At 36.6% G+C, this 15,007-nt stretch overlaps 1 protein-coding gene across 1 annotated transcript; it reads left to right on the top strand.

Moving 5' to 3' along the window:
- The first annotated feature begins 449 nt into the window (after positions 1-449).
- On the top strand, positions 450-3,705 carry LOC593008 (histamine H2 receptor-like). Its single transcript, XM_792506.4, has one exon. The coding sequence runs from the start codon at positions 1,863-1,865 to the stop codon at positions 3,150-3,152; it is 1,290 nt and encodes a 429-aa protein (XP_797599.4). The 5' UTR covers positions 450-1,862; the 3' UTR covers positions 3,153-3,705.
- The last annotated feature ends 11,302 nt before the right edge of the window (positions 3,706-15,007 follow it).

Genomic DNA, 15,007 nt, shown 5'->3' with positions numbered 1-15,007 from the left:
TTTCAAATGATAACAGTAAAATGTAAAAAGTTCCCCTGTTCATCTATCTTTCCTTGTACAGTTGGACATTTGCCATTTTTACCCAACAGCTCCCCTTCAAGTGATCAAGCAATGCTCCCCCCCCCCCCCTAAAAAAAAAAAACATTCCTTCCACCATCAAGTGCATGAATATTCACGGCGTCTTTGCTGATGTGATTGTGACGTCACCGATTCGCCAGAGATGCTCCAGTTGAACGCTGGTTGTATTATTGATGCGGGTGCAGTATACATGCAGAGTCGAATAAAGCGGGCCAAACTGCGGACTTGGCTCTCACTCAGTCATTCATAGCTTCTCCCACCCTCTCTCTCTCTCTCTCTCTCTGATAGCAAGTGACATTCTCCTTAATACCGAAGAGAAGAAGCCAATCCATTTCAGGAGAACAGATAAGTTAATGTTCGTTGATTGGACATCTCAGATTGAAGCTTGTACGTTTTAATAAGGAAGGATTTGGGAGATGTTTTATTATACCAGCTCGCAAACATTTTGAAGAAGGGAGAGATTAAAAAGAATGTGCACATGCATGCATCTTTTTCCTGATATCGTGTTATTGTCAAGAGAAGGAAACTTATCACAGGAGCATCATTTGCATGGAGCTGAGGTCTTTAAACTAGAAACACAACACTCTACGGAAATCGCAGTTGTATTGATTATTTAATGGCATACGGGAGAGTGTTCTCAATCATTTACTTCTCGATACGCATTTCTTTCTTCTTTACTTCCAACTTTCATCTCGAAAAAGGAGAGCGTACATGAGAAGCTTGGGTCGAGGCATCCCTATACTTGGCGCTTTGCCTGTGTTTCATTTTCATCTTCTACGGAGAATTATTGATTGGGGTCGAGAAAGTGCGCAACGTTTATCACCAAAATAAGGTCCTTCGTCGACTGCATACATCAGGCGGGGGAAGAACAAAGTGTTCTGATTTCTCATCAGGTTCTCCAAATTGGCATCTTCAAACTGGCATTCTGGAGTACCTTTATTTACTTTTTCGCAAATCGAAAACAAAAGCAAGAGAAGAGAACAGACTCGAGAAGTTGTGACTGCGTTCGAGTGATCGCTTGACTATTCCTATCGCCGTTTAAATGCGTCATTCACGCTGAGCGTTTCTGAATTTGGTCAGTAGATTTTAGCCAATGGTGTAGCGAATTTGCTTTTGATTGCACTGTTTAAAACATTTTGCGTCAAGACTTTGTCCAGCTTTATACAAAAGAACAAAATATGCAGAGTACAACCTTCGTGTACATGTTATAGGTTATTTTATGTATATTATATGGATTAATATATTGTATTGTCCGCCCATACTACTAATAGTTTAATGTCACGACTATATTGGCATCGAGACTGCAAGAAGATTTAGGTATCGTCTTTCTTTTGATTAGCCACCTGAAACGCGAGCTCCATGTAATTCTGATGAATCTTGCTGGACAACTTGATTCGCTCTTTTGATCTTCAGATTCGCTGTCCAGTGATGTGCACCGCAATCTTAATTCAGAATGCTCTTCAAGAATGGACTTGATTAGAGTCGGGATTAACTTCTTTCCGCACCGTATCCTTACTGTCTCTCATCGCGGCGGTCATATCGACGCAGGTAATCGCACTTTCGTGCCGTAAACATAAATTGACAACAAGTATTGTACCATTTGAAAATCGTACAAGCCTCTTTCATTATTTTGAGAAACTTTGTATCATCTTTATCATAACATAATGATATGACAGATAAATGTGGACCTCTTGAAACGAAAACGGTGAGTGCGAATCTTTGGTAGCTGCATGGTGTAGTGTTGGGTTTATTTACAAGGCAGGATAAATCTTAAGCAGGACAAAATGGCGCCTAACATTACCGATTCTGAACCGGGTTCGTCCCCCTCTGTAGCATTAATTTTTGAACTATTGATCATGAGCATTATCAACCTAGCTGCACTCATCGCTAATGCGACGGTCCTGGCGATATTGGTAAAGACACCAGCCCTTCACACCCTCACACATCTCTTTGTGGGTAACCTCTGCACCCTGGATCTCCTCTGTTCGATCACCGTCATCCCATTCTCCATCGCATCATATGCCATGGGAGAGTGGAGCCTTGGACAGGTGTACTGTGAAATCAACGGCTTTAGCAACACCTTCTTCGCTATTTCTTCTATCTTGACTTTAAGTGTAATCAGTGTTGAACGTTATTACTCCATTGCTCACCCGATGGCCTATGCAGTAAAGATGACCATGAATCGGTCGATCCTTCTGATTGTGTACATCTGGCTACAATCCGCTGTACTCTCGGTCCCACCCCTGGTCGGGCTCAACTCCTATAACTTCAATGCCAACAGAGGACACTGCACGTTTGTCTGGGAAAAATCTATTACACATGTGATCTATGTGGTTATGCTGGCGTTATTGTGTTTCATTATCCCCGGTTTAATAGTCGTTGTGACTTACATCAATGTGTTTCAGATAGCTAGAGAAGCGGCACGTCAGGTGTGCCCTACACCGTCAGTTGAGAACTACGGTTCGACAACCCGCAGGGACGTGCCCACAGTCAGCCAAGCAAGGGGAGGAGCTGGAAGGGCCGATGGTGGATCCAAATCAACTGACAAAGGGGACGTTACCCCTACGTCACCCGGGAAGAGCTGCTTCTCAATCAAAAGATTCGCGAGGAGGAAATCAAAGCATTCGGAATCACCGTCGCAGAGTGGAGATCTGAAAGCCGCAAAGACCATCCTCTTGATCGTGGGCGCGTTCTTTTTGCTCTGGACGCCGTACTTCGTCCTGCATGTGTTTGGTGTGATCCATGGTGCCTTTCATCGACAGGATGCATGGGAGCGAGTCACTACATGGTTTGCCTACTCTTCTTGCGTGGTCAATCCCATCCTCTACGGCATGCTCAATCGCCACATCCGCGAGGAGCTATCCCGAATATGGGAGGTCTGCAAGAATTTCATCCTGCGGAAAAAACCGCAGGACGAGGATGACTTCCCAGGGGGTAATGAGGATTTCTTCCAGTTTCTAGAAAGAACCACCACAACTACTACCACCGGGAGCTCTCGGACTACGGGAGCCAAGATAGCAGAGCTGGAAGCACATAGGATTCCGGGACAGATCGACGAAATTTCCGAAGGCTAGAGAATCGAATGAACCATTTCAAGCTATTACGTAATATCATGATATATGCTATTTGTAATGCATTTTCGTTAGTGTAGCATAAGTTTTTTTATTCAAAGCTCTGTTTTAATCTGTGTATGCTTGTTTGCTCTTGTAATCTTATATGTCACATTCCGATGGAAATGCTGAAGAAACCGGTGCAATCATTTTGTTTCTTGAAATCATATCTGATTGAAGTTGTTCCACACCGAAATCTTTTTATTCATTTGTAATTTAGATGATTTAAGTCGTTGCTTATCGAAAGGGAAAATATGCGTCTGTACCTAGACTAGGATAGGATCTATCCAGATTGAAAATATCCTAATTTTTTAAAATTAGATATGCCTTCGGCGTGAAATTTCTTTTTTGCTAAGAATCACAGGCTGATTTATGATGCCGTATGGACAGTAATATTCGTGCTCCAAATCAAGGCATGACCAGAGAGAGAACAAAATTGTTGCACATGAGTTAAAGACCATATCCGAACTGAAAAATTAAATGAATGAATTATACAGTGCGTCCCAGAAAAAATGAAACCGAGAATTACCGATGTTTTATCTTAACTTAATCACATTTATAATTGATAAATTACATATATTTGGAAAGCTTAGATCCTCTGACCTCCTCTTTCATTTGATGCAACTTATAATGCATATTTCACGCATGAGTGATTTAAATGAATTTGAAGAGAGGAAACCAAAAAGTCATTTGGCGGACGATATCTGAATTTCAAAGAGAAAATCACATTTCTAGAAAGTTGAGTTTCTGCCCTTTCATAATTGTGACACCTCAAACAGGAAAAATGAGCAAGGAATGACAAAGTTCTGTATGTTTAAAGTAGTGATTGCATTTCCATAATTTTATCAAACGAATTCGTTTACACTGGCTGCCTGCCGTAGCAAAAAACAGAATTGTCAAAAGACTTGACTCCGTTTCGTTGACAATCAGCCATGCATGAAGTCTTTCGTCTACGGCCGATTGTCGACAAAACGGAGTTAAGTCTATTCTTAATTCCGTGTGTTGCTAAGGCAGGCAGCCAGTGAAAATGAATTCGTTTGATAAAATTATGGAAATGCAAGCACTACTTTAAACATACAGAACTTTGTCATTCCTAGCTCATTTTTCGTGATTGAGGTGTTATATGAAAGGGCAGAAACTCAACTTTCTAGAAATGTGATTTTCTCTTTGAAATTCAGATACCGTCCGTTAAATTACTTTTTGATTTTCTCTCTTCAAATTCATCTTAATCACTCATGCGTGAAATATGCATTATATGTATTACATCAGATTAAAGAGGAGGATCTAAGCTTTCCAAATATGTGTCATTCATCAATTATAATTGTGATTAAGTTATGATCAAACGTCGATAATTCTCGGTTTCGTTTCTTCTGGGACGCACTGTATATCAACGAAAAGTTTATAAGCCATAGATTACAATAATATCAATTATATGCCATGTTAGTGTCTGTCAGAGGAGTATCATCTCTCTGGAAACTCGGAAGTTGGTAAATTAAGCAAGGCTCATCGCCTCAGCTATATACCGGTCGGGTCCACATATTATGTTGTCACTGTAACTCGGCAATTTTGACCCCTGTTGACCCGTAATTTGGAAGGGTACGGAAAATGAGGTTTTAATTTGCTTTTGTGCAATAATGAAAAGGTAAATACTTTATACTCGCAATCTACATTCATTCAGTTTTCCATTTATATCAAGTTGCATTTCCATCGGATAGGGTCTTTAAATTATCTTTAGACAAAATTTATTCGGTTCGTTTCGATCTGGAAGTCGACAATATTCAGAAATCCGGGTTCGGTATCATACGTGATCAGAATAGTAGTATGCATGGACGCAGGATTTTTATAATATTTAATTTGAGAATATTACCTTGTTCGCAGTGACTGTCTACATTGTCAACGCAAACCCAATTGCATGCGCCTCTCTGAGTATGCAATGCATTTCATGAAACCCTTATTGACAAAACATTTTTAACGCCTGAGAAATTCGATGTCTTCTCTTAAAAGGTCTATCAAACGGATGAATGCACAAAATGTACGTGTAGCATACAACGCCTTTTTACTTAAATGCCGCTCAGTAAAAAAATTCGTTTCCAAAAGTAAGGTATATACTAGAATGAAATCCATGAACCGTACGGTTCGAGGTATTGGTATTAGGCTGTTATTAAAGAAAACTTCAACAACAACAATAAGGGAAAAACAAATTTAAAAAGGAAAATATATGTTGTATAATATACATTTTCATTTTACCAATTGGTTTCCGTAATGACTATTGACAAGCATGTGTGTGTATCCATAGGGATGAATGGCGATTTGTCAAAGCTTGTATGATTTCATTTGTAAAAACACGTACAATCAATTGAAAATTTCTTCCATCAGTGAATAAAGGAATCGATGACTGCATACTTGATGCAAACGATCAGGTTCCTTTAGTTTCGAAAGGCATATGGTTGATGTTTTAGTAATACATGGTGCTGATGCATATGTGGCAGGTGATATGGGCAGTTGACGAAGAAACAAATGCCGTTACCGTGGAAATGTAACAGTAGAGTCATTATCGTTAACTTATTCAGAGGTTAAGCCTCATGCTGTGTTAATAAGAGGCTTTTGGAGTCATCGTTAGCACACACGCACACATAATTTTCAAATCAATGAATTTGTGTAAAGGTGTATCTATTCTTCTCGAAATCTCGATATATTTTTTATCATTATGAGGAAAAACATTGTTTAAAATAAGACTGAATTCACTACATAGTTTGATGAATGGTCATAAACTTAAATTTCAAATTGATTATATTTTCTTTCCGCATTATTCCGGTCGATAAAACGAGTATTCAGAAATAGTCGGTTCTATTTGGCTTCCACCGCATATTATTTTTCTAATTGGTTTAGGGACAGTGTGAATAAAAGTATAACCTGACTTGATTCCGTAGTTTAAAATGCAGATATTTAAAATTAAGTTGAATATTTCAAACCGCAAAATAGGTCACTGGAAATTAGGTGCATTTGGATAGTTTGTTGTAAATATAATCCAGAGTAAATTAAATTCTATTGACCACCATTCAATGTCTAATGGTAATCAATGGCAATCCGGTATTCATTAAGTTGAAATAAGATTATATTCGTGAGCATCTCAAAACTGCCTCAGGAATGGAAAGGGAGAAGGAAGATTTAACGATTGTGCTATTTTTACTCCGATCCATTCACTTGGCGACGCCATCTACAGTCTCTACAATTTACAATCTGGGACAGATCAGATTAATATAATTATTCCTGCAGGCTGTTTTTTCTACTTTCGTTGGAATACTCACACATTGAATGTCCAAACTATACTGCATTAATAAGGCCAGCTCCATTTTCTTTCAGATTTCATAACAATTTCCTTAAATGGCTTATGTAAACACTGAGTTTAAATTGCTCTTTAACGAATCTCGAGACTGTAATTGAAAGAGAGTTGAATCGAGATAGGTATATTAGGATGTGATATTTTCGAATCCTAGATTTTTCTTTTTCAAGGCAAGCTAAATAACTGGGTGGAAATAGTGCTTAGCACTTGGTTAGCTATGGTGGTTTAAATGTTCACATGTTCTCGTCTTTAACCTAGGCAACAAGGTTATTATTCCCACAAAACCAGGCGATATTATTTGAATGCCCACCTTTCCCTGATTTACCATTGAACTGCCATTCGTTCGTATACACCTGGGACGTGTTTATCCCCAGGCCTCTAAATCGGATGATCGATAGCTCATTAACACTGCTCCTCCCCTCCTTACCTAGATCACTCGGCTATAATTATCTCTCTTTCAAAGATGGCGGCGACATCTTGGTGACAGGAATGTACGCAAAGGATAAGATGAGGGCACGTCCATGCTATTGTGTCCCAAACCTTTATACAGACCACATCTAATATGTTATGCTAGTATATCTGATCATTGTATTACATGTAACTTAAAATCCCCTAAATGCAAGTTAAAAGCTTTTATCAGATCAAATATGAAGTAAAAGGACACATTTTCTTGATGTCCATTTATGTTTTGAACTTACTTGGTGACGCACGGGCACCAATTACCAAGAACCTCTGACGTACTCTTTATATTTATTTTCACCGCAGACTGGCATTCATATTGCAAAAAGGGAAAGGTCTGTATATACACCAATTAAACATTTGTAATATAAACTGTAAAATACATTCGGGTACCTGGAGTAGCCTAGTAGTGTGTATTTATTTTTTTGACCAGAATCGTTGCGAGTTCTAATATTCTATCAGGTGGTTTTCAAACTGTAACTGTGCAAGACTAAAATTGTCAATTTGTCCAAGCTTTGAAGCAGGGTAAACCATGTTTGATTATGTTTCCGTTCTGTAGAAGGATACGTTATTACTTTGACATTTACTTTCGCTCTTCATCTGTAATGTTGTCTTGATAGCAGTGCGGACACACCGTTAGTGGATGTATTTGAAATTGATTTCCTCGCTCCGTTGGATGTCTCTTGTACGGCTGGCTAAACTTGCATAACCCGATAGTATTGGAACAAAGTTGTATCACTGAATGTTCGCTCTGTCTGTATACTTTTAAAGAAATACCACACGATTCAATGTATAACAGTTGCTTTTATGATGCCCAAATTCTGCTGTTAATCTTTCGCTACTTGTGATAATGCAGTGAAACCTGTCTATAAAGAGTCTTTATAGACAGGTTTCACTGCTAAAGACCACCCAAGGGAGACAAGAAAATTAGTCTTTATAGGCAGGTGGCCTTTAACTACAGGTAACTTTAGTACATGTTTCAATGAGAAAACTTTGTCAAGGGAAACAAAAATTGTGGTCTTTGTAGACAGATGGTCTTCTTATACAGTTGGTCACTAAAGCAGGTTTGACGGTATTAATATTATATAAGCATATATACGTGCATTTATTTTTGGAGAAAAAGCTTTTTACGGGTTAGCATGTTTAGTGAGATGCAGTTCATTTGAATCGAGTTTATTCCAACTTCATCTAGTTAACCAAACGTAGGAGGTTTCGATAAATAGATATGTTTAAAGGTGTCTGTGTTTATCTGATTTCGAAATCCTACGCATAAAGGGTCCAGATTGCTACGGATCTGTTATGCATAATAAATATCCGAATACAAATTATTTGTCTTAATGTTACAGCAGCGGTGTACGGCATGTTTTTTTATGATTATCACCTTGTACGTGCTTTTACCATTTATGAATTAATTCAAAGAAATTCCGCATTTTGTATATTGAACTTCAAATTTGAATTGTACACACACATTTCTCCACATTTCGGCGGAATTCGATTTCAATAACACTTGTATATTCCGTACTTTGAACTACGCACAATGGGGTTGTCATGTATACATGTAAACAGCACCGTGAAATGATATGCGTATACACTGTACCACTTGTCTTAGGTATCAGACACCTAATAAGACAGCGATAAAATGCCGTCATGGATACGGCAGGCAGATTATGGGAAAGAAAAAGAGAAAATAAGGATAACGTTTAGTTAAGATGGAATGCATACCTAGCACCAAGCCTCTCGCAAAATAAGCTGGATGTGAGTCGACTGTAACATGGTTCCTAATCCAAATGCGGGGGGGGGGGTACAAACAATTGAGGCACCAACAGGTGCATCTGTATACTAACATCCCATCCCTGAGATCCTTTTTTTTTTCCTACTCAATATTTCCATTCTTCGTGTACTGTATTTCTGATACTCTTTTTTTCTTGTTGGTAAGAATGGTAATCTCTAATACAAAACATCATATCGATTTTTTGTTAATAATTTGGGCATAGCTCTTTCTGGAGGCATATCCTTGGAGGTAATTACGTTTTTTTTTTTTTAAACAATATTTTTTACTTTACCGTGATGTATTTAGCCACTCACATTTCTAGCATCGGTAACGATATTCAATGTACAGAAGTGTCATATGGGAAACCCCTCTCATCTGAAATATAAGCTCGATTTAACAATAAAAATGTAATGGCGTGGTCAGTACGTTTCTTCTATTTACATAAACAATTGTAAGGATTTGGATTATTTACAGACTCCCAAATGCCATACTAAGGAGTATTGACGATTTCAATGTTGCCAATGATCATTTTTATGATACACCCTAACTTCACCATCTTCTCTGACGACCCTGGCGCTATGCTAGGCAATTTTACATAGCTTTGGCACATTTAGTCATTTATTTATAATATTATCATAATTCTATTCTGTCGAAGATGACATTGTGTACGTCACACTGATTTAGATAATAATTTTACTCCACTGATTATATAACGTTATATCTACATTTGCCACTCTCCATCCAGGAGTAAAAAAGGTACCGGTAGATATAAGAATGAATTCTTTGAATGCTGTGAGCATCAAATCGGTAGCCTTGCAGAGCAGGGGTAACATTGGAGCGCCTTGAGCACCTTTTGCGTGCCGTAGTTGTGCGCTATAAATGTATCCAATAATATTATTTTTAAGATCTTTTGTTGTGAAAGTACATTTGCATTGTACTGTGTGTGTAAATACATCTGACTTCTATATTTATTCTCGTTACGTAGCAGATAAAATATATACCCATTGCATTCGAATCGAAATGTAGTTCTGTAAATTAACTAATGTGTAGTGCACATATTGTATTTTATGTATATAACGAAAGCTTGATCTGTTAATAAATTAACTGCCATGGAAAAAAATGCTATCGTTGATTATTATGTTGTGTCTAATGTTAATAGTAATGTCCCACAGATATAATGGGCTGCTTATTTGGGATCGATATAAAAAGAACAACAAGTAGGGGATCTTTCTTTTATATGCGTGCATTATTGTGACACTTTATGGTTGGATATTTATACAATTGTTAATGTTACCAGCAACCCCGATCCGAGACAATCCTAAAACACGCCCCCTTTGAGAAACAGTGATATAATATTAACCAACATTAAATATTTCAAAATATAATATTATAATGGACTCGCTTTTTATCAGCACTGGTGAATAAATTGTTTGTTTCGATGATTTTAAAGTCGGGTGGTTTGGGAACTCCTTTCTATTTTTGGTGCCCATGCTAACTCCCAAATGGACAACCAAACGTGCCCTTATCTCGTCGGTCATGACGCACACGCTTGCTCTGTACTCATCTGGGCTTTAAACAAAACGTCGATGATCAGATGCCAGGCTTACTGAAAGCGTGTTGAGTCCATGCATAATAGATCTCTTACACCGACTTTGATGAAGTGGCAAGGAACCCAAGTCGCTCGAAGCCGTCAACAGTTTTGTAAGTCTTCGTAGCTGGTTGTGACAAGTGGGGTTCGGATAGACCCTTTGCTCTGTAGATGCTGCGATTTGAAGGTCAACGGCCCCTCATTGTATTCCATCACCCTAAAAGGCACGTTTCTACGTAGATTATATCAGAATGCCAATGGTTAATGGACAATTAATCATTTTCCGTGAAGGTAATATATATGAACTTTTGGAGAAGTGTAAGTTCAAATTGATACAGAAGGCAATGAATTGGCATCCCCTTTCCATGAAGAATACGAATAAGACAACAAAAGGGGAATTAAAAAATCGGGTGAATTTTGAAGAAAGAAAAATCAAAAATTTGATGAAAATCGATATATATTTTTTTTTTCACAGAGTATTTCATAATATATAGACGAGCGCTGGAGAATCGTAGACAATTAGGAAAATAAAAATTGAATATGATAATCTGACATGCAATTACATATTGTAACAGATCCAAGCACAATAAGTGCTTTTATATTTACATATTAAAAATGCGGGCTATATGGAAGATATTTCATTTCATATTATAAAATTATTATCTTAATCGTCAATGAAAACTAGGATTTCTTCAACTCCCTTCTAATTGAGATACTTTGTGAAGGAATAAACATTATCATAGCAGTCTTTTAGTTATTTTTAAGAATGAAAAAAAAACTTATTGATATATCATAGGAATGTGGCATTATAATGTTACCATCCTATAATTGTTCAAAAACAAATTCCGAAGAACCAAAACCAAAAGAGCAAAAGATTAGGCTTCGTGATGCTCAGAACTGTTTTGATTTGATGACAATCACCAACATTATCCAGACAAGTACCACCAAATTAATGATTTCCTTTATAAATATCATTAACATCATATTCATCTTCAACATCATCATCATCATCACATCATCACCATCATCACCACCATCATCATCAATATCATCATCACCATAATCATCATCATCACCATCATAAATATTCATCATCATCATCATCCTCATAATAATCATCCTCATAATAATCATCATCATAATCATCATCTTCATCATCATCATCATCATCATCATCACCATAATCATTGACATTTTCAAAGTCGTTATTATAATAATATAAAAACCGCAATTTACCATTGTCTTTATCGTCGTCATCATTGTTACTGTTACTGTCCTTAAGGCCGTGTTATACTACAATACTCTTATATTCCGAGAAAATGGACAAAGATCTTGTGTTGTGGATAAACAACCAGTTTTATTATCAAGACTATCATCTCAAAATCTCTCATACATGTCATATTATCCTGATGGATACAAACTGCAAAACGCGAGCAAGTCGCCTCCACGCCAGTGTCTTCCACAACTTATAATTAGGAATCTCATCTACGAAATAGTGTTATATGGTTACAGGATTGTATGAAATGGTACACAATAATTATCACAATTCAATCACGGACGCTCTGCCAACACAAAGAGATACATTTCGACTGGAAAGAAAATCAAAACAAATCACTTGTTCACGGATATGATATACTTCACATAACTAAATTACCAATAAGCAAGACGATAGTATTCATATATTTACATCATACATGCATAAATATAAAACAACGGTTGATCAATTCAAATGGCAAACTGTATTCATACAGACAACAAAAACTAAAAAATATACGATACTGTCAAATTAATGTATTCTAACATTATAATATGTGACGGAAGTATGTTTTAATCAAAGAAAACCCTTTTAAGTGATTGAGCGGTTTTGTCTTTGTAAACAACAATGTCCAAAAGAAATATCATTTATCCTTAATCGCTCTTTTGAGAAATGTGCTCAAACATTATTAAGCGACTAAACTTCACTGATTAATTTGATTAGATGTATATAATTGTATCATTTTGCTCATAAAAGTAACATATCGCATAAAACCAACCGATGAATAGGTCACTCCGTTCCTTCAACCAGAATTATTCTTTGAAACGAGATCATTCGCGAGCCTTAGTTCATTGTAGAGCTATCTTACATTCGTGTTGCCATCTAATTTACTCCGCCATATACAATACTATTTACAGTCAGTAAACTCAAGGGCCATTAAGCCTCTTTAAAGTCGATACATAATAAAATAAAAAGTACATTAGCCAGACATGATATATACATTGATCGTTTTAGTTTATATTGTTTTCACATACATCACAATATGCACAAAAGGTATTCACAAAGCCAATGCTAGCCTTCACCTAGAGTATTTTTTTACATCACTAAAAACCGTCTATCCAATAATCATGTCATTATCGTACGATATTGTATACATACAAAATGGTGTGTGGTGGTGTATATAATGTACGACTTATATTTCTACAAGAGATACAAAAGTAGGAAAAACGGACGGGTCAGACTTGTTCACAACGTTACGTAATATAGTTATAGTATATTCATTTCCATACAAAATACATTCCTGTACATTTTTCACTGGTCTATTGTGATACTGTATGTTTATGTTACAACTCTGCATCTAATATTTTATTGCGTTTATATGTTCGCATCACTAAATATCAACATATGCAATTTTTTTTAATTACTCCTCACACAAAAAACATGTACCTGTGGGTGATCTTTCAAACACAGATTAGAACAATAAGAAGATTTCCCAAGCTGTAACGTGTTCTAAAAGGGTTGGTCATCTCGCCTTGGATTGGCCTGAGGCGTCACATACAAATGTAACATTGTTACCAATCAACAAAATACAATCATTTCGATCAATATGTTCAAATGCACAGAGATCTGTATAACTCTCTTGAAATGTTATGAATGATAACAGTTCCTGCAATTAAAAGTAGATATAACAATTCTAAACCACGTCATTGTAAAATTTGAAAACATGAACAAAAAGCTAAATTATGATACTAATCATACGAATTATCCCCCAATTTTAATGAAGCAAAATTTGAGGAAATTACATTCTTATTGATATATACACACTTCTCTTTTTTTCTTTCTACTGAGTTCTTGTAGGAAGAGATATATATATATATACAACAGACGAGAGATAGGTAGATAGGCAAACATATATCTAGAGGTGAAGACATAGGATGGGAATGATGGAGAGACCGTCAAAAAGAACACAATAGTGGATATTCAAAGATGCAAAATAATGTTCTTCAAATTCAGATCCTTTGATCTCTTAAGGATATCGTATTAATATCTTCATTCATTACTTCATTATCAATACATGGATCTAAAGATAAAAAGTCATTCTTCTTTAATTACAACGAGAATCTTTCCTCTCGACAGTGTGGTCTGTTTATTCCGTAATCTAAAATGAGCAAGAAAGATTATAAACAATGGTACATTTTTGACTATATATCGTACTTTCAATCAAGATATTTATAACAGAACATGCGAATATTTAATCACGTACGATTTGCTTATACTGTTTAGAAACAAGCTATATTTACCACTCATTAATCTATGTTTAAAAATAGTCCAGAGCCCATGATACAAGCCGAGGTTTGTTCGCGATTATTTCTGCTCGGCAGTGCGCTAAACATTTCTAGGGAGCCACGTAGGGTAGGAAGGGGTTGGGTTGAAATGAATATGCAAACGTTTCTATATTTAAACTTTGTGGTGGTGAAAAGACAAAAGACCTATGTACTCTCCTTGTAAAAATAACTTCCTTATTTTCTCTTGTTTCTGAAGGCTTAAATGTTTGCAGTTGTTTGAAATGAATATGCAAACGTTTCTATATTTAAACTTTGTGGTGGTGAAAAGACAAAAGACCTATGTACTCTCCTTCTAAAAAAAAAGAACTTCCTTGTTTTCTCTTGTTTCTGAAGGCTTAAACGTTTGCAGGTATTTGTTTGTTTAATTCTCGCGGCTTTCATCTTGTTCATTAAAGGGTGATGCCTGTGGTTGTCTAGGTAACAAGGGTGTTTGCTGGGTATTATAAAGATAAATATTTATACAACGTAATGGTGGTCGGGAGGATTATCTCGATATTAAAATACAAAGACACACTTTCGCTTATGGCACGCATACTGAAAGATTTCCGTGCTTTTAAGGAGTGTCATTTCCCTCACTGTATGTTTCTTAGTGCGGTAAAGACAGGCATTAATAATGGTTTTCCTCCTGAGATAAATACTATTTTTTCGCTCATAACTATTTTTACTTTTAAATTTTTGTGAGGCACGATCTAGGCGTATGATGAATAAAAGAAAAAACCTTACTAACATAACATTTCCTGAAATCAATGATAACATTCACCCACGGGTACCTCGCAAGATCTTTTCAAAAAAAGCAAATGTATTTTTATTAAAGTTAAAAAAACGTGACATGACGTCAATCTTAATGGCTCCCCTTGGCGACCCTGTCTTCATATATTTCACTTATTTCTGTTGTATTTTCACTTTCCAAAGGTCTTTGTCATTCTCAATTAACTGTTGTTTAATCCGACTCTCTCCATTGCTGCCTCTCTCTCTCTCTCTCCCTCTCTCTCTCTCTCTCTTCCCCTTTCCCTATCTCCCTATCTCCCTTCCTCTTTCTCTTTCTCTCTCTCTCTCTC

The sequence above is a fragment of the Strongylocentrotus purpuratus genome, unplaced genomic scaffold (genome assembly GCF_000002235.5).
Source record: "Strongylocentrotus purpuratus isolate Spur 01 unplaced genomic scaffold, Spur_5.0 spur5_scaffold_6, whole genome shotgun sequence".
Taxonomy (NCBI): Eukaryota; Metazoa; Echinodermata; class Echinoidea; order Camarodonta; family Strongylocentrotidae; genus Strongylocentrotus; species Strongylocentrotus purpuratus.
This window is presented reverse-complemented; position numbering and strand designations above follow the sequence as displayed.